The sequence below is a fragment of the Leptodactylus fuscus genome, chromosome 8 (genome assembly GCF_031893055.1).
Source record: "Leptodactylus fuscus isolate aLepFus1 chromosome 8, aLepFus1.hap2, whole genome shotgun sequence".
Lineage (NCBI taxonomy): Eukaryota > Metazoa > Chordata > Amphibia > Anura > Leptodactylidae > Leptodactylus > Leptodactylus fuscus.
Genome location: NC_134272.1, coordinates 43,672,717 through 43,697,885, shown reverse-complemented (window position 1 = coordinate 43,697,885; position 25,169 = coordinate 43,672,717). Strand labels below are relative to the sequence as shown.

The following is a 25,169-nucleotide window of genomic DNA, read 5'->3' as shown; positions in this document are numbered from 1 at the left end:
AATTTGAATATGTTCTTCAGTAGGCTCTCGGCTTCCATGGTAATGGGACGACTCCCATGATCGCTCTTGGGGAAGAAGGGGCACCCCAATACCAAACATGAAAGGGGAAGTGAAAGTAAGCAATTAGTTGCCATGGTTGCATTTGACTACAGTGGTTAAATGCCCATTATCAGAGTCGTCTCTAATGCTGCAAGGTCCCTGGTGTGTGAAACAGTGCAGACCTAGAAGTCAGTGCTGTGTGTCCTGGTGCACGTAGGGGTTAACTACTTTAGCTTGACAAAATGTATTAAAGAAGGCAGTAATAACTGAAGACATATTATAATGCAAATATTACCTCAGCAAAATAACAAGATCAGCATCACCGGAGAGGCGGACTAGTCCTGAGGGTCCTTCTGCTCGAATAAACTGTATCTTTTCCCTGTGTAATGAATGTGTAATGTTATATCATATATTGAGACTGTTTGTGTACTCTGAAATACACCCTATAGCAGGAGCTTGGATGTTTGCAGTGCTAGCTATGGCAGCAGACTTGCTATTCCCCAGTTTATACAGACTACTCTACCAGACTGCTGTTATTCGGTGTGAACCACACTTAGGACATTAAATAGACAACGTTCAGCACTCTGTCAGTCAGTGGCACATTTCAATTGGTTTTGCTTTGCTCAAAAAAAGGAAGGGAACGCTTAAACATCACAGTATAACTCCCGTCCATGAAACTTCATAGAAATCAAAATGTCCAGTTAGGTAGCATAAGTAAATTGTGAATCAATTTCATCTGCATCGGTGCAAATGAAAGTGACAAAAGGTGCACTAGAGAGGCAACAGCAACACAACACCCAAAATTGGGAATGGTTTGCAACAGACAATTACTCTCTCCTTATCCTTCTTGTTAAGGAAGAGAACTGGCAGATCCCTAGAAAATGATTTCCAATGTGATACTTGTGTACATGTTTATTACCATACTGCCAGCAATAGATTCAGTGAGAGAGATCTGAGGGGTCTAGCATCCAGTATTGGCTCTGGGCTCACACTAGCACCATGCATATGTCAGAGAATACCAGAATAGGCAGGTCCACCATTGGAGACATCATCCAGATCTGATGGGTGATTTGTGTTCCCTTACTTTTTTGGCAACACCTCCAAAACTACTTGAATTAGATTCAGTAGCGTATATTACTGAGGTAACACCATGTTATTTATTAGGGGTGCTAACCCCGCTACACTGAGAGACCTCCTGTATGTCTATGTACCAATCAGACTACAGGGAACAATACTAAATTAACATTTATTCAAGAAAGGATATCTGTATATGATCATATATACTGTATATGCTTTGGAACTTATCTGAAATTGTAACTAAAACATGAAAGGGATTCCCACCTGAGAGAATGATTCCTGCAGAGCTCATGCTGACGCTCCTGTAGAATTTCGAAAATGTTTGGTTGACGCAAAAATGCAACAATTTTCTCATTGTAACCTGTATATAAGATAAAAAATCGAAGTATAAGGAGTGTGCCGTGGCTGATTTTGTTAATGATGTAAGACTTACATGCAAACATTAGAAAATATATGACTTTGCTAGTTAAAGAGGTTCTCTATTAATATATAAAAGGAATTCCATACTAGGAGTACATAAAATACCGCCACTAATGAATTGTATGCTGTAAAGTATACACTGATACAAGCCTGTTTGCAGTTATGGAGTGTAAGGAGAGAGTAGACACAGTATCTACAGCTGTATATGTGCTGGCAGCTACTATGACCAAACTGCTTACATATCTATCATCCGTTAAATTAATCGCACAAACTTCACACCCATCAGTAGTTTATACTTCCACCTATTGTAATACATTTATCACATTACTTACCCACTGGCATGATATCTTGGTAGTGGCTTCTAGTGACTGTGTTAAAAGTGCTAGATGGCCTTGGTAAAACAGGAGGGCCTGAATGACGGGCGTCATCTCCAACCTACAGGTGTGAAAAGATGAACAATAAGAAAAGAATGGCTATAAAGAGAAGAGTCTGTCACAAGAATAGAGAGAGTCTGTCACAATAATAGAGAGAGCCTGTCACAATAATAGAGAGAGTCTGTCACAATAATAGGGAGAGTGTCACAATAATAGAGAGTCTGTCACAAGAATAGAGAGAGTCTGTCACAATAATAGAGAGAGTCTGTCACAAGAATAGAGAGAGTCTGTCACAATAATAGGGAGAGTGTCACAATAATAGAGAGTCTGTCACAAGAATAGAGAGAGTCTGTCACAATAATAGAGAGAGTCTGTCACAAGAATAGAGAGAGTCTGTCACAATAATAGGGAGAGTGTCACAATAATAGAGAGTCTGTCACAAGAATAGAGAGAGTCTGTCACAATAGAGTCTGTCACAAGAATAGAGTCTGTCACAAGAATAGAGAGAGTCTGTCACAATAATAGAGAGTCTGTCACAAGAATAGAGAGAGTCTGTCACAAGAACTAAACCCTTTAACTGAAATTCAGCAGAAAGTGATCAAGTTAAAGAAAAATACTGAGCACGTCCTTTGTCAAAGAATATGCAAACACTGGTGTTGTCTAATGTATGTTTCTAGGGATTTCTTGTAGCCATATAGAAATACATGCTTCTTCAGTTTATTAGTCATTTTTTTTGCAACCGTAATTTAAATAAGAGATCCAGAAGTTTGCAATAAGTATCCCAAGGGGACCATATAGTGTCAAACGCTGCCACAGTATTATTCAGGTTAGCAGTCAGGTGTTCCAAACTTCGAATGTACTTGACCCGGGCAATAAAATCAAAGGTGTTGGGGGGTGTAACTGATTTACAGTGAACGGTTATGAGAGCCATAGCCGCTGTGTAGAGGTAAAGAAAGAGCTTGGCCAATTTCTTATCCATCTGCCTCAGTGGCAGCAATGTAATTTAAAGGGGTTGTTCATTTAAACAGAGTTTATCATTACCATTTACCATTTATCCGTTTTCTCCCAAAATTGTTTTTTCTGATGAAATGAATGAATCTTTTTGGAGCACAGGGGAAGTTATCCCTGTGCTCTGAGCACCCCACCGTGATTATCCAGAAGTGTTGTTCACCCCCCTCTTCACTGCTTTCATCAACAGCCTTTCTTGTCAGCACAAGTGAAATCCTTGCATGCATTGTACACTCGGCCACAGTGGCGTAACTAGGAATGGCAGGGCCCTGTGGCGAACCTTTGACATGGGGCACCCCCTACAAAGACCCCGACCGACCCTCTTCCCCCGCTTTCCTGCAGGCACTATTATGCCCCATAATGGCCCCTGTACACAGAATTATACCCCATAGTGGCTCCTGTACACAGTATTATACCCCATAGTGGCTCCTGTACACTGTATTATATGCTATAATGGCTCCTGTACACAGTATTATACCCCATAGTGGCTCCTGTACACTGTATTATATGCTATAATGGCTCCTGTACACAGTATTATGCCCTATAGTGGCCCCTTTAGCACAGTATTATGCCCCATAGTGGCCCCTGCACACAGTATTATGTACTGTAATACATAATACTGTAATAATTTCACTACCCTTCATCCCCAGGCAGCAGCCAGCTGCCAGCACAGTACTGTGTGCTGACAGCCTGCCCTGCACACAAGGGTTAAACTCACCAGTCTGCTGCGCTGCACTCATTCAGCTCTTCTCACTCCAAACCCGGCATAGCTATGTTCTTCCTGCAGAATGTCTCCAGCCCTCCCCCACTGTCAGGACACACACTGCTGAAACTCTCCACCGCCCAGAACCAACACCTTAGGTGGCCTCAGGCCTCAAAAAGTAAAATTTATTGTTTATTTCTTTTTTTGGCATATTAACTAGTGAGGAGGCCCGGGCTCCCTAAGGTGTTGGGCCCTGTGGCAGCTGCTACCACTGCTACCGTGGTAGTTACGCCACTGCTCGGCCACTTTGGCTTCAGGCCGAGTGTACAGTGCATGCTCAGTGCACTGAGCAGTACAGTACGCTTGTGTAAGAAGAACTAACGGAGCATGCGCTGTACGCTCGGCCTGAAGCCAAAACGGCCAAGTGTACAGCACACGCACCGACAAGAAAGGCTGCTGATGAAAGCAGAGAAGGAGAAGGAGGTGTTCTGATCTTAAAGGGGTTGTCCCATGAAAAGTATCCTATCTATACTGCTAGTTTATGTGGATTTAAGACTTTTCCTAAATACATTGCTTTATCAAAACTGCTTTGTTTGGCCGCTATCTTAATTTATTCACTTCGTTGTTTATACTCAGTTTCTATGGCCATAGGGCTTATCTGCTCAATTCCCAAGTGACATAGCTCCCTTCTGTCAGGGATGGGGGAGGGGTTGAGTGCTCGGCAGCAGCTCTGAGCTGTTTATGTCTGACAAGTAACAGAGCTCCTCAGATAGGGGAGGGGTGAGGTGAGAGCTCTGGGATTTCTGATTCTGGTTTAATTGAATTTGGCTGATAAGGGCTGAGATAAGAGGTCCGTTACCTCTGTATGTAATGCAAGCTAACTCAAATCCAGCTCTGCTACATCAGTTTCTACATCAGCTTCATACTGTGGTAATGCATTTACAACCAATCCCTCTTTACTGACTGCAAACATAGCATTTTAGCAGAGCAAGTGAAACCCCACCCACCAATGTGCCAAGAAAACCAGGAAGTGAACAGAGCACAGAGCCTGCAGGTTGGTGAACAAGGGTTATGGGAATACCCCTTTAAGAAGGGTAGTGAACAATGCTCCTGGATGATGACACGAGGGTGCTCGGAGCACAGGGATAATGCCCCCTGTACTCCAAGAAGATTCATTTGCATATGAGAAAAATCGATTTTTGGAGAAAACGGATGAATGGATCTCTTCAGCACTGGTATGCTTAGAATAGCCTTTCTAAATGATGGGCTTACTTACAAATGTAAAATACCAATGATAAACTCCCTTTAAAATTTGTTGACTTATCCAAGAATAGGCCTCAGTAATAGATTGGATTGGATCTGAAATGCAAACAAGATTTACCTCCCCAGCACTATGGCTGCGCTGCCGGGTTAAATGCTGCCGATGAAGCAATGCACTAGTTGGTCTGCTGCTTTGTAATGGAAGACGAGGGTCGATAAATGTAGTGCTCCTAGAGTTATGGTCAACAAAGAAAGGCTGCAAAAAATAAAAACAAAATAAACTTATCTACTGAACACAAAGTTAACAGGACTACAACTTACTATCGGATTTTACAAGATTGTTAGGTAAAAATACAAATGGTTAAGTTTGCGTTTGAGGCTCCTTACAGGGACTCCAATTAAAATTCTGACAGTTTTGACTGTATAAAGAGCACTGTGTTCCTCATTAGTCTTTCCGATGGATCTGTTGCATTATGTCTTCCATTACATAGGTTACCAGAACAAAGATGTGAACAGAGCCATATATAGATCAAAACTATTTTGAGACCATGCATGATAAAATTCTTTGGAATCAAAAACATTTTTTTTTCTCATCCCAGTTTTTGATCAAATTTCTATAATCTTTGTAACTCATTAGGAATTTTTTTTGTTTTAATTTTTTTTATTTTAGTATTGACCTAGCCATAGCAATACCTGTTTTTTTGCACAACAAGTTGTACTTTTCTATTGCACCATTTTGGGAAACATTTACTTTATTGATTAAAATCTATTGACCCTCTATTAGCAAGTCTGCAAAAAAAAGAAGAAGAAAAGTCAGTTTTGCAAATCTTTTTTTATCCCTTAAATTTTGTGTGGTGCACTGGGCAATATGAATGCCATATTACATTTATTCTGCCAGTCAGTCCAAATGCAGTGATGCCTAGTTTATACCAGGTTTTTATGTTGTACTACTTGTGTCATAAAATCACTTCTTTGCCAAAAAATAGTGGCATTTTCTGCGAACCATACTCTTTTTATTTTTCCATCCTTGGAGCTATATGAGGGCTTGTTTATTGCAGGAACATCTATCGTTTCTACTGGTACCATTATGTGAATGATCATTTTTTAGAAATTATTTTTGGAAGCAAAGAAAAAAAAGGGAAATGACTGTTTTTATTATATTTTTTATTTCATACTTTTTTTTTTTTTTTTTTACACTAGTAGATGTGGTTCCCACAGTAATACAGTAATACAAAGCAAAGCTTATCTGTGTGGCACATGAGAGTTCTGCCGCCACTGGTCTAATACTGATGAGAAATGAGCGAGTACTGTTCAAAACGGTAGTTTGGAATAGCACACTCCCATAGGAATGAATGGGAGCGGTCGGCGCGCAGGGGGTTAAGCGGCAGGACGCCGGCCCCAGCTGCGTACCGGCTGCGTCCATTCATTCCTATGGGAGTGTGCTATTCCAAACTGCCGTTTCGAATAGTACTCACTCATCTCTGCTGACCTACCGTATATACTCGAGTATAAGCCGACCCGAGTATGAGCTGACCCCCATAATTTTACCACAAAAAACTCTGAAAACTTACTGACTCGAGTATAAGCCTAGGGGGAAATGCAGCAGCTACTGGAAAATTTTAAAAATTAAAAAAATTTTTGGGTGCAGTAGTTGCTGGGTGCTGGGAAAAAGGAGGGGGTGTTTTAGTTGTCTGTCTGCCCCTTCCCTGAGCTTGAGGACTGTTTCCCCCCCACACACACACTTGGAATTCAGCCTGGCTCAATACAGGGTATCTGCAGTGCTCCTATTAACCCCTTCCCGACGGAACAGGAGCACTGCAGATCCCCTATATTCAGTAGACCGGACACTTTCAGACACAGGGATACCTAATGTGTATGTGTTTCACAGTCATTTTCTACTTTTATATGTATTCCAGGGAAAGGAGTGATTTAGAACATTCATTTTATTTTTTATTATTTTTTTTTTCAAAGCTTCTTTTTTCCCCCCACTATTTTATGGGAGATTCTATACTTTACTATTGCGACTGGTCATAGACTAATCCCCCCCCAAAAAAAAAAAAAATAAATAAAATAATAATAATAATTTTTTTTTTGCTTGACTCGAGTATAAGCCGAGGGGGGCTTTTTCAGCACAAAAACTGTGCTTAAAAATTCGGCTTATACTCGAGTATATACGGTATCTTATGAATATCAATATTTAGTCCAGGGAAACCCCTTCAAGGAGTACTGGAAAACATGTAAAGCAGTAAGCTTGGTATCTGCATGGTCAACGCCTATTAAATGATCAGCTCACTGTCCTACAATCCATACATGTAAATGCAAGGACAGCTATGTAGGTGGCAAAATCTTCAAGTCCAGATGGCATTAATCCTTGATGTTTTATTAGAATTATTAAGTAAAACCTGAGATAAAGCACAGCATGGTGATACAGTACATAAACCAAGTATTAACAATACTCACAGATATAAAACATGTGCAGGTGATATTATTATGGTACGCTTTTATGTCTGTATTATTGAAACCACATTAATGGACTTTAGAGCTTTTATGTTTTGCTGTTTTATCTCAGTTTGTAGTTGGCCGTTCTCTTGGAATGTCAAAGGCTGAATCTAGATCTGAAGATCAGTGCACTGGGGCAGCAGAGCTTGCATTTATCTCACTGGACCTTAGAAGGAAGGGGTGCTATTACTAGAAGGGTATTCTCACACTACTGTTATTAATGTCTGATGCTCTTATCTATCATAGGACTTTAGTGATAGAGTGAGTGACAGAGCATTACCTGTCTGTATTCACTCTAATGTAAAAAACAAAACATGATGGACGCTTGCTTCGGTCATGCTTCTTTAGTTTTGCAGGTTTAGTTTGTGCATGCAAACCAAAGAAGCTTCTAACATCTTTTCTTTACATAGGGCTCAATCTGCGTCCTTCAGCTTATCACCGTTAAAAGTCCATTGCTGTCATCTTACAACAGATAAGAGCAATGGGCATTACTAAAGGTAGTGTAAAGTACCCTAATTCACGATACTAGTTGTGCAGTCTTTGAGAATTGGACATTTTTCTGGTGCACATTGTCCTTGGATAAATATGGAAAATACTTCTTCAAGGAATTGTCTGAATTTTTTAATGTTTAATAGGGCTACTGAAGGGCTGTGAACATAAAGTCATCATTCACCAAGCATCTGTTTTCAGCAGTGGCAAGTCCAGTATTCAGTTCACAGGTCCCCAGGCAGCCAATTACAGGCCTCAGTGCTCACCTCTTCACAAATGGCACATCACAGTAGTTACAAGCTGCTTTTGATAAGATCACCGCTGTGACCTGGGATTGGCCGCATCGGTCACCTGCCAGGGGGCATGTACACAGAAGACTTGAGTTGCAGGTGCTTTATATTTATGGCTGCTTCATATAACATAGAAAAAACCTCCCCCGCGGATATTCAATTGTCACCACCATATTACAGAGCACAAACAGCACACCTTTGTTATGTACGTTACTTTGGTAAATTTGGATTAAAAAAAAAAAAAAAAAAAAAAAAAAACTTTGACATCTTATGTCAAAGAGGCAGTTGGTAAATTGTGGGCAGGACATCTGGAGCACTGTATTTGGTGCTCAGTTAGGATAGGTGATGTCATAGCAGTGGGAAGATCAATTAGTTCTCTCGCAGCACGGGGGGCGGGCCCGAGCACTCAAAAGGCACTGGGGGAAGCCCCAGTGCTGCGAGAGAACTCTCCAGCGCCGTCTCCATCTTCATCTCGAACGAGGTCACCGCGTCTTCTTCCAGCGGTGTCTCCTAACTTTTATGCCTGGGGCCTAGGGCAATCCAACTGCGCATGCCACAAGAAAATGGACGCGTACAATACTGTGAAAGCGGCCATTTTTCTTGTGGCCGCGAGCATGCACAGTCGACTTTGCTCTAGGCCCGAGGCCTAGAAGTTAGAAGACACCGCCGGAAGAAGACGTGGTGAAGACCTCGTTCCAGACAAAGATGGAGACGGCACTGGAGAGTTCTCTCGCAGCATTGGGGCCGCCCCCAGTGCTGCGAGACAACTCATTTATGTACAGGGAAAAAACAGAATCTCAAGCGAACAGCTGCGGGGAGAAGACAACGAAAGGTAGGAGAAGAATTGCCTTTCTTAAGGCTATTTCGACGTGTTAGTTAGAAAAAAAAAGGGTTTAAAGATATGATCCCTTTAAAATTTCCTTTAATCTACCCAAAGCAGATACACATCAGGTTACAAAACTAATAAACTAATACTAATATACTGGATGATAATAACACTTGATTGTCCTGATACCTTGCTTTGATGATCATGCTTCATTTCCCAGCCTCTTGGTAACTCCAGTTGCTTATTGGCAAATAAGTTTAAAAATCCCACAAGATCCCGATTATGTTGATAGCGCTCAAAATGATGAGTGTCTCGCCGAACTTTGGTGATCATATGCTTTAAGCAAGTGTTGTTTGTAAACATGCGATAGGCACTCTAGAAACAGAGAAGATTTGTGTGAAAGTATACAGCATGTGACCACAAATCCTATTAATATTATAAATGTGAAAGTTTGTGGGTTTGTGAGTTTTGGATGTTCGGATGTTTGTTCCTCAATCACGCAAAACCCGCTCGACCGATTTGGCTGAAATTTTCCACAAACATAGTTAATACACCCGATTGCGCAATAGGCTACTTTTCGTCACAATAGCGCACATACGTTTGTGCCAGGACCCCCACAAATCCCAAACTCACACCACCATCTCTGCAATCTCACACACTTTGGACCATAGCAAGCCACAAAATTCCTATTGCCCTCTACAGCCTCGCCCCTAACCCCACACAATCTCATATACATACTTTACCACTTTACCCCTCACCTTAACGATACTCCAGGAGGCGCTCTATAACGCTCCGGAGCAGCCATGTTTGCCGACCCCCACTGCTCTGACAATCCGCGACACCGCCCACCCATGTCAATACCCCTAGGCGGTCTAATAAATGCAAAAAAAAAGTTTAAAAAAAAAAGTTAAAAAAAATAAAAACAAATAAAAAGGATTAAAAATTCAAATCACCCCCCTTTCCCTAGAACACATATAAAAGTAGTTAAAAACTGTGAAAAACATACATGTTAGGTATCCCCGCATCCAAAATCGCCCGCTCTACAAAGCTATACAAATATTTTTCCTGTTCGGTAAACGCCGTAGTGGGAAAAATGGTCAAAAGTGCCAAACCGCCGTTTTTTCACTGTTTTGATTCTGATAAAAATTTGAATAAAAAGTGCTCAAAGCAATAACATTTCCCGAAAATGGTAGAACTACAAAGTACACCCGGTCCCGCAAAAAAATACGCCCTATGCATCCCCGTACACAGACGTATAAAAAAGTTACGGCTGTCGGAATATGGCGACTTTTCAAAAAAAAAAAAAAAAAATTTAACATAGATTTGGATTTTTTAAAGGGGTCAAAATGTAAATAAAACCGTATAAATTTGGTATCCCCGGAATCGTAACAAAACACAGAATACAGGGGACATGTCAATTTGGTTGCACAGTGAACGCCGTAAAACCAAAGCCCGTAAGAAAGTCGCTGAAATGCATTTTTTCTTCAAATCCACCCCATTCTGAATTTTTTCCCTGATTCCCAGTACATTATATAGAATAAATAATGGTGGCATCATGAAGAAAAATTTGTCCCAGGAAAATTAAGACCTCATATGGGTCTGGGAGCGGAGAAATAAAAAAGTTATGGGGTTTAGAAGGAGGGGAGTCAAAAACGAAAAACCAAAATAAAAAAAATGCCATCGGCGGGAAAGGGTTAACTTCAAATACTTCTGTCCCAGTCACTATGTAAAGTTTCTCACAACACCGTATATATAGCAGCTCTAATACAAAGTAACTTCAACACAAAAGTCTCACGTATTCTCTGAATTTAAGCAAAAACAAGATACAAACTTACATTTCATATCCCATACCATATACACAGTACGAAAACCTTACCCACGCCTGTATATACCCACTGCTACAATCACCGCAGACGAAGTCGCGGGTACCAGCTAGTAATACATAAAACGACAGCATGGGAAGATGATTGCCCCTTGTCTAATTTTCACTTGTTTATAATTGGGAGGAGTTTATAGAGACATTCATTCAGAACCCATCTCTCATAGAGATACATGAGAGATGTCATTGTTCCGTCTACATCTTCTCTCTTGCCAGTTGATTTTTGGGCATGTCTACACTGGGAAATGATCGGGAACAAACATACAGACTTTTATTTGTACAGTTGTTGGCCTGCAAAAGGCCGTTCAGATAATAGTGTACATGTTATACAGTAAAACTACAACAACTCTGCAACAACAAAAACTGATTTATACCACATTTATTAAAAGTTTTATACACTTTGACAGTTCTTTGCCTTCTATGATGATAAAGATTGGCAGGCTTTACTGAAAAGGGAGAAAAACTTGATGGGATAAGGGTGTAGTTTAAGGTGTGACACCATGCACTCTGTTAGAGGCCAATTCTGGCATCCAAACAACATGAAGACTCCTTAGCATCCAGCAACCACATCAGGTATGGGCCAAGGGGGAGAGAGAGCTTGGGGCTCCATTCAGTTGCTGTGATCAGTATTGGTCATGGCATCTATTGGGTTAATCTGGCAGAAACGGAATTGTCAGCGCAACCTGCAGAGATCCAATGCACCACACCATAATAGTCCAGTGGGTCGCAGAAACTGCAACATATTATTACAGTGTGAAGGGCTTTAGCAACAAGCTGTTTTTTATTCTCACACTCCTGGAGGCTACTTTTTGTGGGACAAACTGTATTTTTCAATAGCACCAGTTTAGGGTACATGTTGATTAAATTCTATTAAATCTTTCTGGGGGAATGAGAATAAAATAGCAGTGAATGAGAACAATGTGCATTAAAGAAGACCTTTCGTGTCCTCTGACATTGGCGGTATTATATACTGCTAAAAAGCTGACAATGCGCAGAATCAGCTTTGACTGTATGTGCCCAGGTGCCAGAGATACCAATATCCCTCCACTGTCAGAAGGACAGACCTTACATCTCAGCGTCATTGCTATACCGTGAGGAACAGAGGAACGCCCTCCCTGACAGCACATAGCTATGGAAGAGTACCGTGGGTAGGGGGATTATTCCTCACAGCCTAGTGATGACACTGAACTGTAAGGTCTGCCCTTCTGACAGTGGAGGGATATTGGTGGCAAAACTAACAGCACTGATATCACTGGCACCGGGACGAATACAGACAAAGTTGAATTCAGATATATATAATAACGCTGAAGTCAGAGCATGTGAAAGGTCCTCTTTAAACTGCTAGATTTACAGAAACAAATGGAGAAATTTCTCAGCTTTTTAAAGCAAATTAGGTTTCCATTCAGGGCGTCCCAAAGCAGACCCCCTGAAGGTACACCCGAATGCAGGTGTGAACCTAGCATTAGAATATATATATACAGTATATATATAGTCTGAGCCTGCAGTCATACTCTCCTCAAACTGAACAGATGTAAGAACCATGACTAATGGATCAGGCTATATAGATTGTTTGTAGCTTATAACCACAGGGACAGATCTGCATAGGAGCTGGAGACACAGAATGGTAGTATATTTTATCACAACTAACTGACAAGACACTTAATTTTGTAATAAAGGAAAACAAATTTGATATGAAAAGTGAACAAAACTCCAACAACATTATGTTACAGAGACAGGGAACATTAAAAAGCATATTTTTCCTCATTAAAGACATCCTATATTGTATCCTATTAAAAACAGCATTCCCTTCCATTAAAATCTGGGGACCATAGTGTAAAGCTTGCACATTCCAGGATTGCATGGATTACCATATGAATATTTTATTTTCACAAGAGCATTCTGTGTAACAGGACAATTGGTAATATATGTAACCTTGGAACAAATCAAGTGCAGGTTGTCATAGAAGGGAAAGCTGATTTTAATAAGATACAATAAAGGATGTTTTTTTTAAAATAAAAAAAATATAAAAAAATATATATATATATATATATATATATATATATATATATATATATATATATTTGAATATTCCAGATTTTATTCAGTGCAAATATTCTAATGGGGGGTACTCCGATCCAATTTAAGTCTAATGAGCCAAAGTCAGCATTGGATTGAGCATAAGGTAGAAGTATAAGTACCTTTTGTATATTTTGCATTCCTTTTGTAGCCACTCCTTGGATCAAAAACAATGCAACAAAAAATGCTGTGTTGCTGCAACTTGGAGCTTAGTGTAATTTGAATAAACAGCACAATACTACATGAATAAAGAACAATAAATATAATATTTTCTACTTACAGGGTTTGAATGCAAAACTGTAAAGAACTCTGGACTAGTAAGAAATTTTACAGGAGGGGAATTAAGAAGCAAACTGAGCCTGGACCGTGAGGTAGAATGAGGAAGGGCATTCTCCCTGCGAAAATCTGCAAAAAAATTACATTCCTTTTTTTTTGTTTATTATACAAACCAGTATCTAGTCTAATTGTAATTTGCAGTAAATACATATAAAGACTTTTCTATGCCTAAGGCAGCATTCACACTGAGTAACGCTGGCGTTTTTTGTGCTTATTTGGGCACGTAGCGCCGCGTAAACGCCGCGTAGACGCCGCGTTTGCGCCGCGCTATTTTGCGGTAGCGTTGTACGGTGTAAACGCGGCGCTACGTGCCCAAATAAGCACAAAAAAACGCCAGCGCTACTCAGTGTGAATGCTGCCTAAGGCCCTATCCACACAGATTCTGGCATCCACACATTGCAGAAAAAAATCTGCAGATGAAAACTCTGCGACAATGTAATGATAAACAATGCAGGGAAAAAAACACAATAAGTTTCCGCCATGGTTTTGGTTTTTTTTTGCTGCGTTTAGCTACATGGGGCTCTATGTGTTTAGTTAGACATCTGTGTTTTGTTTGTAGACCCGCAGAAAGACAACGGAAGTACTGTATGTCCTTTATTTGTCACAGATGCTGATGCACAACACCAATGACAGTCTATGGGTCTATGAAAAACATCCATGTCTCATCTGTTTTTCCCAGACCCACGGACATACAAAATGTACAAAACAAAACAAAAAAACAGATGATGTGCTTTTCATAGAAGTAAAAAGTGTATCAACCACTCATAGGTCACCATCTGCAAATAAGCTGTCCGTCTCAAGTTTGCAGATGAAGGTGTGTGAATGAGGTCTACGGCTGGGTTTAAGAGGTGCGTGCAGTTTTTAGTTGCACATGTTACTTTGTATTTCTCCTGTATGCTAAGGGACATTAGTCTGAAAACCTTTGGTGTACTGACATAGTAGGAATGTGCTACTCATTACTGCAAATAAAATTGCATGCAGCACTTAAGTGTAAAAAAAAGCACTGTGTGAACCCAGTTTCAGAAACAGAAACTGACTCAAGCCATACATTGTTGAAATTTTATTTTTCGAGACACCGCGAAATATAAAGGAAGCATTTTATAGTTCTCTCTTCTGCTAATTCCTTTTGTGGCTTTTGTTAAAGAAAAAAAATCGCAGCAAAATCTTCAACAACAAAATACAGAATGTGTGGCCTGTGACTTAGAGATCAGCACTTTCCACCAGGGGGCACCACAGAGTGACATTAGTATTGACCTTTATTCTATGCTCTGCACATACTGTATTTTATAAGGAGAGGTGATCTTGAGAAATATTTATTTACAGGTGTTTTATGTTTTTCAAAATGTTTTACTTAATTTTACAAGCAATTTATAAAACTAACAATCTGAATACGTCATATTCAGAAGATATGACTACATAAACTTTATTAAATGTGCTTCTCATGGATACTAGAAAGTTACACGTTTTACTAAACTTTCCAAAGGTAATATACTTTCTCTAATACTCATCTAATCTCATACCACCTTGAGATCTTCTGACTAGACAAGGGGATTGCCAGTGGAGCTTAGGCCCTGTTCCCACGGAGTAACGCGCCCCTCATTTAGACACATATACACGTGTCAGAGCGAGGCGCTTCAAAACAGATCCCATTGACTTCAATGGGTGCCGGCTTACGCACGCTACACATTGAAATCAATGGGAGGCTTTATAACCCATTGATTTCAATGTGTAGCGTGCGTAAGCCGGCACCCATTGAAGTCAGTTGGATCTGTTTTGAAGCGCCTCGCTCTGAGGCATGTATACGTGTCTAAATGAGCGGCGCATTACTCCGTGGGAACGGGGCATAGGAAGCAGCATCAGCAAGGTCAGGGTAGTATGATAGTGCACCTGACCATAGTCATTTCTGATTGTTTTTTTTTTTTGTGGGCACATGCTGTTCCCCCTTCCTGGAAAACCAGATGAAAATTATATTTTTCCAGGTGACTAGGTGAGAGAGTATAAAAAACAGGGTGACTCTTAGGAAAGCTGGGTGAGTTGACATGTCTGCTTTCCAATCCTGGACGGATACATTTGGTAAAATATAACCATGCAGGCAGAAACATCATACACACCAACATCCTAAATCTCTTACAGACCTGCATTTGAATGATGATAATCCACATCATCCCCTGCTACTGCCCCCTCAACTGGATGTGGCACTTCCTCTGCTTGGTCATTAGTCATTGTTCTTCGGATGCTTTGATACCTGTTAATGTAAAAACAAACATAAGGAAAAGGATTCAACTGCACATAGAGCCGGACTGCAAACATTTACAACACATCTGCATTTCAGAAAAATCAGTGAGAAAAGCCACTAAAGAATAATATAACAAGTACAGAGGATTACTCTTCCTATGTCATCTGCTCCTCATTATAACAGGTGTACAATAGGTTTTATTGTTTGACTTACAGGAAAAAATGTCAAATCGGTAACTGAAATAAAAGGGTTTGTCCTACAAATACTTTAAGGCTGGGGTCCCACGGGATGGAGATGCCACGGAAAAGCCGTGGGAAAAATCGCGGAATTCTACAGTAACTGCAAAGTGGATGGGATTTTAACAAATCCCATGCCCACTTTGCGGTAAAAACTGCAGGACAGACATGCCACGATTTCCAAAACTGGTGCGGTTTTGAAAATCGCAGCATGTCCATTATATCTACAGAAACACCATAGATATAATTGTAACAGAAAGTTTGAACCATGCAAGATGAACCATGATGTGTTCCTGCCACGGTTTTTCCCACAGATCTTTATTGGTGCGGGATGTCCCGTGGGGCCTTAGCCTAAAAGGGTTATGCCACAAAGTATATTTATCCTCCATCAGTAGGATAAAGGATAAATAATTGATGTGCGGGGGACTGACGAGATGTGTTTTACCTCTGCCGTGAATTCAGCCTGAATGCATCAGGGCATAACGTAGACATGCCCTTGCTGGACGGGCCGAATCCACGCTCCCATTCACTTCAATAGGAGTGCCGGAGACAGACAAGTACTCTACTTATTTTGCTTGCTTACATAGCACCAACATATTCCACAGCACTTTACAGATATTGTCATCTCGCACTGTCTCAAGTACAGTTCGCCTCCGGTTGTGGTAATCTCCCCCTATTCTCAAGATATGTGGGGCAATCAGCTATAAATATACGTTGAGGCATAACCTCATTATTTCATTTCCACAAGATATGTAATGAATGATTCTTGAGCACACCATTGCTAGGGCCCCAACAGATCACTAGAATGGAAGGCCAAAGTACCCCCATTTTTTCTAACTACAAGACTGCAGAGGAGCCTGAATGAAGTCTGGTACGGCATACACAGTCAAGGCCTATGGGACAGATACAGATACGAGAATGAAATAAAAACTAACAACTTCACTCATTCACAGATTTTTAATTACAGTCCCAGTTCAATGGGGCTGACTAAGCAAAGATTATTACTTGGCCAAGTCCCACAGTGTCATTGTTTTCCCATAGTTCCCCGTATTAGAACTGTCTCATGAGCACATGTATGCTTTCTTCACCTTTGTGGATACCATTTGGATGGAAAACGATGAGGTATGCTTTAATAAATAATGCATTGTCATTTCCACTTTAGGGTTGTTCTTACATCTCACAAATGCGTTAAACTGGTTACTAATAAATGTAATAGAATTCTATTTTAACCCTATGTATTGTTGTATTGTGCAGCTGTATGAAAGGCTGGGGAAGTGTTCCTCAATGGAATTTAGCAAAAGGAAAAAGAGAAAATCATTTCATGTATACACATATAGCTTTTGCCAATGTTATCCTTGTACTCAAAAAAGGTTCAAAGACAAACCTTGACAACTATAGGCTGGTAATTTTGATATACAGTATATAGTTTAGATCAGTGAGGTGCAGGTCCCTGCCGGTGTCGGCTTCGGAACAAAGCAGGGACTCTATAGAAGAAATTGCGCTGATGATGCCAGCCTTGCATTATCAGTGCAGTGTCTGTGGGTAGAAGGACTCGTGATGACATCATCACTAAGGGTCTACGGGTCCTTCATCCAGAAGCAGTTCAACCAGAGACTGCAGGATGAATGCTCTAAGCTGAGAAATCACTGACTGCTACTGGGACGATGAGGCTCTTTCCTTATTTCCTCTCTCTGTCTTGGGGGTGCTCCTGTAGTGTGGTAGCAGAGTAATAAGAGAATGATTTGATACAAGTTTAGAAGGCTTTTTTTTTTTTTTTTTTTGGGGGGGGGGGGGAGAATGCTGCCATTGGCTAGAAGTGATAAAAGGGGAACTGAACCAGCCATTAGGAGAGGGGAAGGTCTGGGGCAATGCTGCCACTAGTGATGCTGTACTGAGGAGTTTTGACGCTTCTTCTTAGGTATTTTGTGCCCCACACAGCAAATTGCTGCCAAATTTTCTGCTGGAGGTTGGCATTTGGCAGTGAGTTTATGCTGCTTTCTGATATTTGGCTTAGCTAAGGGTATTATGTGCACTGCGTTGTGGCATGTGTTTGATACTATTTCCTTGTTGGTGAGACCCCGGCATCAAAACAGATTGACTGGTGAGGCCTGAGTTGAGAAAATTTGAGAAGCCCTTGTTTAGATGAAAGAGATCATAATGAGCAATGGGCAATTACAAAAATTTTGCTGGCATTATTTGTGTCAAAAACCTTTCACATGTGTGTAAACTACATTTATTAACTGTTTTGGACATTTTCTAACAGTTTGTGAACCTTGGATGATAGATGGGAAGGTCCTTTCCAAAATGGGACAGGCTTAAAATGTGTTCACTGAGTATAAATAAATTCGCTATAACTTTGGCACAGTACCAGCATTAGTCACTGTGAAAAATTTGGCCTATTTATAAACTGCCTAGTTTAAAGGGGTTTTCTTGGCAAAAAAAACCCCTTTTTTTTCCTCTTTTTTTTAAATTTAAATGTCTGTTAGTGCTATTAATGGGTTAATAAGTGCACCCAAATACCTTTTGTAGTGTTTTGAGTGATTGTCTAGTTCGCCTGAGAGGACCTGGCATCCTCTGCATTTGTTTAGTTGGTGTAGCTTCCTGATGTCATAGTTAATGCAATGCATCATGGTAGTTGCAGGATGAATCACATTACCTCCCTCTCACTCCCTCCTTCACACCCCTTCCCTGTTTACCTAGCTATTCCGCCCACTACTAGCCCTTCCCAAATAACTCAGCCCATCCCACTCCCAGCACCCCCGCCCCACCACATGATACTTACCTGTCTTCTTGTCCAGACTTCGCTTCTGCGGGGAAGGCTTCTCCTCTTTTTTGATTCTGCCGGTGTGTGCGCAGGCTGGAGTTGCCTCCGGCGTGTGCGCAGGCCGGAGGTGCCTCTGATGCCTGCGCAGTAGAGATGGAGTGCCCGGCTACAGTGCAAGGCTGAAATTATCGTGCACACGCCAGCAAAGTCAAAGAGTAGGAGGACATATAAGTATGGTGGTGGAGGATGGGGGGTATTGCTGACGTTCTATTTCTGGAAACGGGGAAATGCTACGTCACTGGTGTTAGAGTAAAATCCTCCATCTTTGTATTTTGTCAGTCATCTTGTAACCTTTCACACATAAACTGTGTAAGTAAGTCGCAGCTGGCTATTTGTATATCTTATCTTCATGGTATATGGAGGTCACTGAGACTCATTTAGCACCAACATGACATCTTATCTCTGTTTACATGATATATGCATATAGACATAGTGTGAGCTGCTAGTTCACACATAAGTGTTTTTGAAGCTTTCTTTGTTTAAGGACAAAGTACAAAGTCCATTAAGCTGTAATGATATGCAAAATACATAAGGCCTCAGCCAATAGTCATGTGCCAGGTTTATCTTATAACCAATTATTTTATGCCAACTATGTTAGAATAGTCCAACCTGCTCTTGTCTGTATTGTATTTAAACCACCTTTGTGCACCATTAAATTAGAACTCACTTGATACAACATCAGTTGTGTGTGTGTGGCTTCTCCAGACCTGATAATGGGCGTAATTACTTCAGGCCTGATATTTAATTTGGAACTCAGCAACATACTCTATCATGGGGACCCCTTAATGTCCCCAACAGAACCTGACGCCCATCGTGGGGCATCGATAATCGTTTAATGTGCAGCCGATAGTGTACTGATCCACTCACCAACCGATTTGGAGACGGGCCCGGAGGACCTCAGATGAATAAAACGGCGCTGTAACGGTAAGTCCTTTTCTTGCCAAATAACTAATCTGAGTTCCTACGTGTTCCGGATCCTGTGTGTCGGTGAGTGAGGATTAGTGCTGCATATGTTATAACAATCGATGCCATATTATATAGTGTGCAAGAACCTGAATAGTATGTTGTCTGTAGTGGGGTGGGAAATGTTATACCTCATTCTTTGTCTACTGTCCATGCTGTCATTTGGTTGTTACATCTGTTATAGAGTGTAAAAAGCGGTGCAGAAGAGAGAGTTATTCTTCATCCTTAATCCCTAGAGTTGCGAGAGTGGAAGTACTGAGTGATTGAAAAGTCCTTGTTTTGGACACTAAGGACTGAGTAGAATCTGAGTAAGTACATGCAATGATTCAGGGGTGTTCGATAGAGGGACACAGACAAAGTGGAGTCTGTGGAAACCAAATGAGGGTTTTGCCCTGAGCACTACGCCAGAACATGCACATTAGAGATTAGTTCAATGAAAACAGAGTGACTGTTTGGGAGGTCCCACTAGGTGAGTCAAAAGTGACCCTCTATTGTCTTAATTGCCCTAGAGGAGTGGGATGCTCACGGCTGACTGGCCATCAGCTATTATGGGGGAGGGACCCTCTGAGGTAGGGTATACCCCCATATGAACTAATAGGAATGGGAGAGAGAGAAGAAGATGCCGCTCAAAAAAAAAAAAAAAAAAAAAAAAAGAGCAGGAGTTACCAATGGAGAATAGGCAGGACAGATACAGGGATAGAGGGTAACCAGGAAGTGTTTTAATTGTGGAAACCAGGGACACTTGGCTAGAGATTGCTGGTGTCCTAAGCGAAGGACAAAGGCTTTGAGTGTAAGGAAATGTATAGTGAGCATCCATTGACAGTCCAGCTAAAGGGTTAATGTGCTTGGCACTTAGCATTGTGTTGTTAGTTTGTTGGTTAGTGGAAAGTGGAAACATGATATGTTTTGTGGTGAGGATACTGCAGGTTAAGTGTAGGTATGTGTATACACATATGTGTGTATATAGGCTTGGGGGTGGACATTAAGTTATTTCTAGAATGTCTATAGTGTCCTTTTATTCAGGAAAGGTTTCCCATTTTGAGAATGCTCCTCTCATGGTAATGTTTTTAAAATTGGATAAATGGCATAAATATGAGATCAACATTATTATGTTTATTTTATAGTAATATGCAAATTGGTAAGAAGATGAAGGCAACTATTTACATGTTTTGGTTTGTTTTCTCCTCAATATTTAGCTGTGCGGGAATTATAACTAACTCTGTGCCTATTTGTAGGAATAAGCCGTCCCGAGAAAATAAGTGATATCACGGTACAAAATATATGAAAATTTATATTTTAGTTCAGACAAGTTCTTTTTGATTTAATTGACATCTGTTTTGTTTTGTCTGGAGCTCCAGTGTGACGTTGCATGTTTGTATGGAAGGTTCAGAAAAGTGAATGGGCCCATATATGTGTGTCAGTTATATGTACATGTTACATGTGTCTGCTATGTGTACATGTTCTGTTTGTCCATGTCTGTATTGTTACATTTTCAGTCTCCACAGCAAGCAGATATTGAATGCTGATAACCACAGAGGATGGTGACAAGTAGATATGAAAGGGAGGCATAAAAGTTCTTTCCATTGTTGAATACATATATGTGTGTTCTGGTGTAAATGAGATGTACTTGATATACCATGTACATGTATTATGTACTCAGTGTGTATTGGTGCGTATGTGTATCAAATGTATCACATGGGCTTTACACTTGTAACATAAATATTTGTTATGGGTTTATACTATAATTCCAAGAATGTTAACAATCGGGATTTATTGTGTGAAAAAGTTATTCAGATGTTCCTTCTGATATGGGATTAGGCCCCATAGGGGTAGGCAATACATGTGAACTATCTTGCCACAAGGGGCACAGAACGCCCCTAACATGTACATGCAGGTAAAGATAAATTGCAGTTCTACAAAGTTAAAGTGGTGTTTCTGGGTCATTGTTTGCTACAAGGTGTTAGATAGCTGTGTAAGTAAATCAGAAGTCACTCACATATCTGCTCTGTAATGGCTGATATATTTTGAGTATTTACTTACCTCAATGAATTTCTGGAGTGTTTAGAAGCTTTAAAGAACTGAATTTACTTGGGATTGTATAAATAAGTCTGCTGGGATATGTAGTACTACAGCTATGACAAGTGTGGGGAGAGTCAGCGCAGCTGCTTCCATGATAAGACACGGTTTACAAGGGGTGATAAATCTTGCATTGGAAACAAAGATGACAATGGCTGGACATCTCAGGCTGCAGTGTGTCTTATCTATGTCTTCTAATGTAAGCTTTGCATTCTGTGCTGCACTACAAGTCCCTTCTAACCTGTTAACAATAGTTTCAGGGGAGGAGTAAGGAGAGTCAGATAACTTAAAATTAATTTTACTTTTGCTGATTTGGTTATGTAAATGATGAATCTATTGTTAACTCTGATGAGAATTCTTTTATTTTAGATGATTCTCGATTTGGGAATGATGGTGGATTCTGCACCAGATATGTCATGGTCACTGAATATGAGGTAAACCAAGGGTAAAACCAAGCACAAAGTAGAACCATTATGGAACTGTATGGGTCTCAGCTCATGAAGCTGAACTAGAAGCCATCACTGAGACAGGGTACAATGTCTGAGGGTAGGTGTTTGATATAGTGGGACTATGGTCCAATCTGGAGAGCGAGAGCTTTCTGTAGGGTTAATGTTAAGCCTAAAAGGATTTCCAGGCTGTTCAGGTAGTGATGCTGCCACCTCCACACAGGTGGGTATAGTCAAAAGTCAGGACACACACTAAGGCTGATACGAAGGAAAGTAGAGGTAACTTGTGGGCAGACACTGCCACTAACCCAGCTGCAGAGGCCTAGGGGATATGCCTTACTGATAAGTGGTCACTATACTCGACCCAAACCCCCCTTTTAGCTCTCTTTTCAGGTTTTACAACACTGAGGCACCAAAAATGGTCCAGGACTACAGTGAAAGAGGATGTACAAGTCCTGATCTCCGGTGGTAAGAGAATATATTTACTGAGTGCATTGTCCCCACTGATGGCATAAAGCAGTGTTTAGAAGTAGCCATGTGTGACCTGGTGAGCAGAGGATGGGCGGCTGCAGGATTTAACATCACTACAGACACTGCATGGCATGTGTTAAATGCAAAGTAGGCCAAAAAGTGAAAAGTTTCTCAGAGCCAGGCCCAGAGCCCTTGTACCCGTTCCAGAGATTGCAGGTTAACTATATGCAGTTACTAAAGGTGAGATGGTATAAGTACGTGCTTGTGTGTATAGTTATCTATCTTCAGAAAAGTCTGAGGCATATCTGGTGAAGAAAGCCATCACAAACGGGGCTGCAGATAGACGGCTACTGAAGAAATAGTGTGTCACTTGTATTGGTATTTTCTGTAAGGTACCCTCCTGACAGAAGAATTGGCTTTAGCCCATGTCAAACTTTCTTTGGGGGTTGTATTCTTGGCAACTCCTACAGATGTGGTATGGTGTACTGACTGACTATGTGATGTATTGGCAAAAACATTTGACTAATGTATAGTTTTGAGTTTTCTCTCCTTCTCAGATTTTAAGTTAGTGGGCGGGACCTATTCATTTGAACCAAGAGATTGATGGTGATAAAGAGACACGTGAGAAAAACCTTGGAGCCAAGATTTGATGGTCCATTCCAAATGCTGATGATAACCAGTACTTCTGTGAAATTTGAAGGAGAGCCTAATTGTATCCATGCTTCATATTGCAAGAAAGTATCTACACACAAAGCGATGAAGATTCTCCTGATAATGCTGTTACAGATGGTCCTGACAATAAGCCTGCATAGAACATTTAACAATGAAGTGGGACAATACGTTTCTTAAACATCATATGATTTTGATCGAAGATCTGAATGTGTCAGATTGTAGGATATGTCCTCATAACCCCATATTAGCCTAAGTCATGTCATATATAGCTGTTTCTTTGACGCAACAGGAAATGTTTGAAGTATATAGTTAAGAAGATACCACCTATAAACAAGTAGATATCAGCAAGTTGTAGTAAAAATCTTATGTTCATTTTGTTTGTTTAATACAAAACATATACAAAAGGATGAGCAGACCAAGATATAAAAGGCCAGAACTATGATTGAGATTAGGTTAGAATACAGGAACATATGAGGGGAATCTGGTAAAGTCCGGCAGTAGACATTAGGTCACTGAAGTACCTAAATATGAATTCCTGTATTCAGCCATCTCAAAATGGGGGAATGTTAGAGTAAAATCCTCCATCTTTGTATTTTGTCAGTCATCTTGTAACCTTTCACACATAAACTGTGTAAGTAAGTCGCAGCTGGCTATTTGTATATCTTATCTTCATGGTATATGGAGGTCACTGAGACTCATTTAGCACCAACATGACATCTTATCTCTGTTTACATGATATATGCATATAGACATAGTGTGAGCTGCTAGTTCACACATAAGTGTTTTTGAAGCTTTCTTTGTTTAAGGACAAAGTACAAAGTCCATTAAGCTGTAATGATATGCAAAATACATAAGGCCTCAGCCAATAGTCATGTGCCAGGTTTATCTTATAACCAATTATTTTATGCCAACTATGTTAGAATAGTCCAACCTGCTCTTGTCTGTATTGTATTTAAACCACCTTTGTGCACCATTAAATTAGAACTCACTTGATACACCATCAGTTGTGTGTGTGTGGCTTCTCCAGACCTGATAATGGGCGTAATTACTTCAGGCCTGATATTTAATTTGGAACTCAGCAACATACTCTATCATGGGGACCCCTTAATGTCCCCAACACTGGCTAATCAGAAAATGTGCCAGGGACGGCCACATGAGGATATGGGTAAATATCCATTTTTGCTAAAGTATGCAATTTAGAATGTAGGCGGGAGGAGGGTGTTTAGATTACAGTAGAAAATGCATTTTATCCCATAAAACCCCTTTAAGTTTCCACTGTCTACATCTTAGTCTTAGCAAATCTGCCTCAATATGTTTTAGATAATGATATGATCACCAGTAACCAATATAGGTTTCTGTTCTCAAACCAGTTTATTCTCTCACATGCAGTTACTTCAAGTTAAGGTAAAGGTGGGAGATTTATCAAGGAAAACACACTGGAATTGGAACATGCCATGCACCACATTTGCCAAGTGTTTTAGACACTTTTTAGCATTATTACGACTTGAACAACAACCGCGACATGTCTTTGCGGTGACCTAACAATAATAATGATAATACATTTTAGTTATATAGCACCAACATATTCCACAGCACTTTTCAAATTGTAGGGCTCAAGTACAGCCAAAAGGGGACATTACAGAGTAATAGGGTCATTTACACAATGGGACTAAGGGCCCTGCTCGCAAGAGCTTACAATCTATGAGGTAGGGGGGTGACACAAGAGGTAGCATTGCTTATACAGTGGTTCAGATGTTTTTCTGATTAAGGTTATTTTTGTTACACATATAAATAAAGCTGTATGAGCCGTCACCAGTCAGGTTGCGGTCACACTAGTGTTGTGTGACTGTTCTGGGACTCTGTCCCCCATTCTGCTTAAAATAATACTGAGATCAAGCAAGCAAGACTTTTCTCTCCACCGGAGAACAAAACGGATTCCATTATAGTCAATGAGGTTTCCACAGGTAGC

The 25,169-nt window shown here is 40.5% G+C and overlaps 1 protein-coding gene across 2 annotated transcripts in view; it reads right to left on the bottom strand.

Moving 5' to 3' along the window:
* Window positions 1-25,169, bottom strand: part of HECW2 (HECT, C2 and WW domain containing E3 ubiquitin protein ligase 2) — a 166,644-nt gene that overhangs the window by 26,305 nt on the left and 115,170 nt on the right. For both annotated transcript variants that reach the window (XM_075285106.1, XM_075285108.1), the window contains 7 exons: window positions 15,412-15,521; window positions 13,221-13,345; window positions 9,175-9,360; window positions 5,003-5,137; window positions 1,869-1,971; window positions 1,381-1,477; window positions 335-418 (listed from right to left, as the gene is read on the bottom strand). In XM_075285106.1, coding sequence (XP_075141207.1) covers window positions 335-418; window positions 1,381-1,477; window positions 1,869-1,971; window positions 5,003-5,137; window positions 9,175-9,360; window positions 13,221-13,345; window positions 15,412-15,521 — 840 coding nt within the window. The remainder of the gene's footprint in view (window positions 1-334; window positions 419-1,380; window positions 1,478-1,868; window positions 1,972-5,002; window positions 5,138-9,174; window positions 9,361-13,220; window positions 13,346-15,411; window positions 15,522-25,169) is intronic.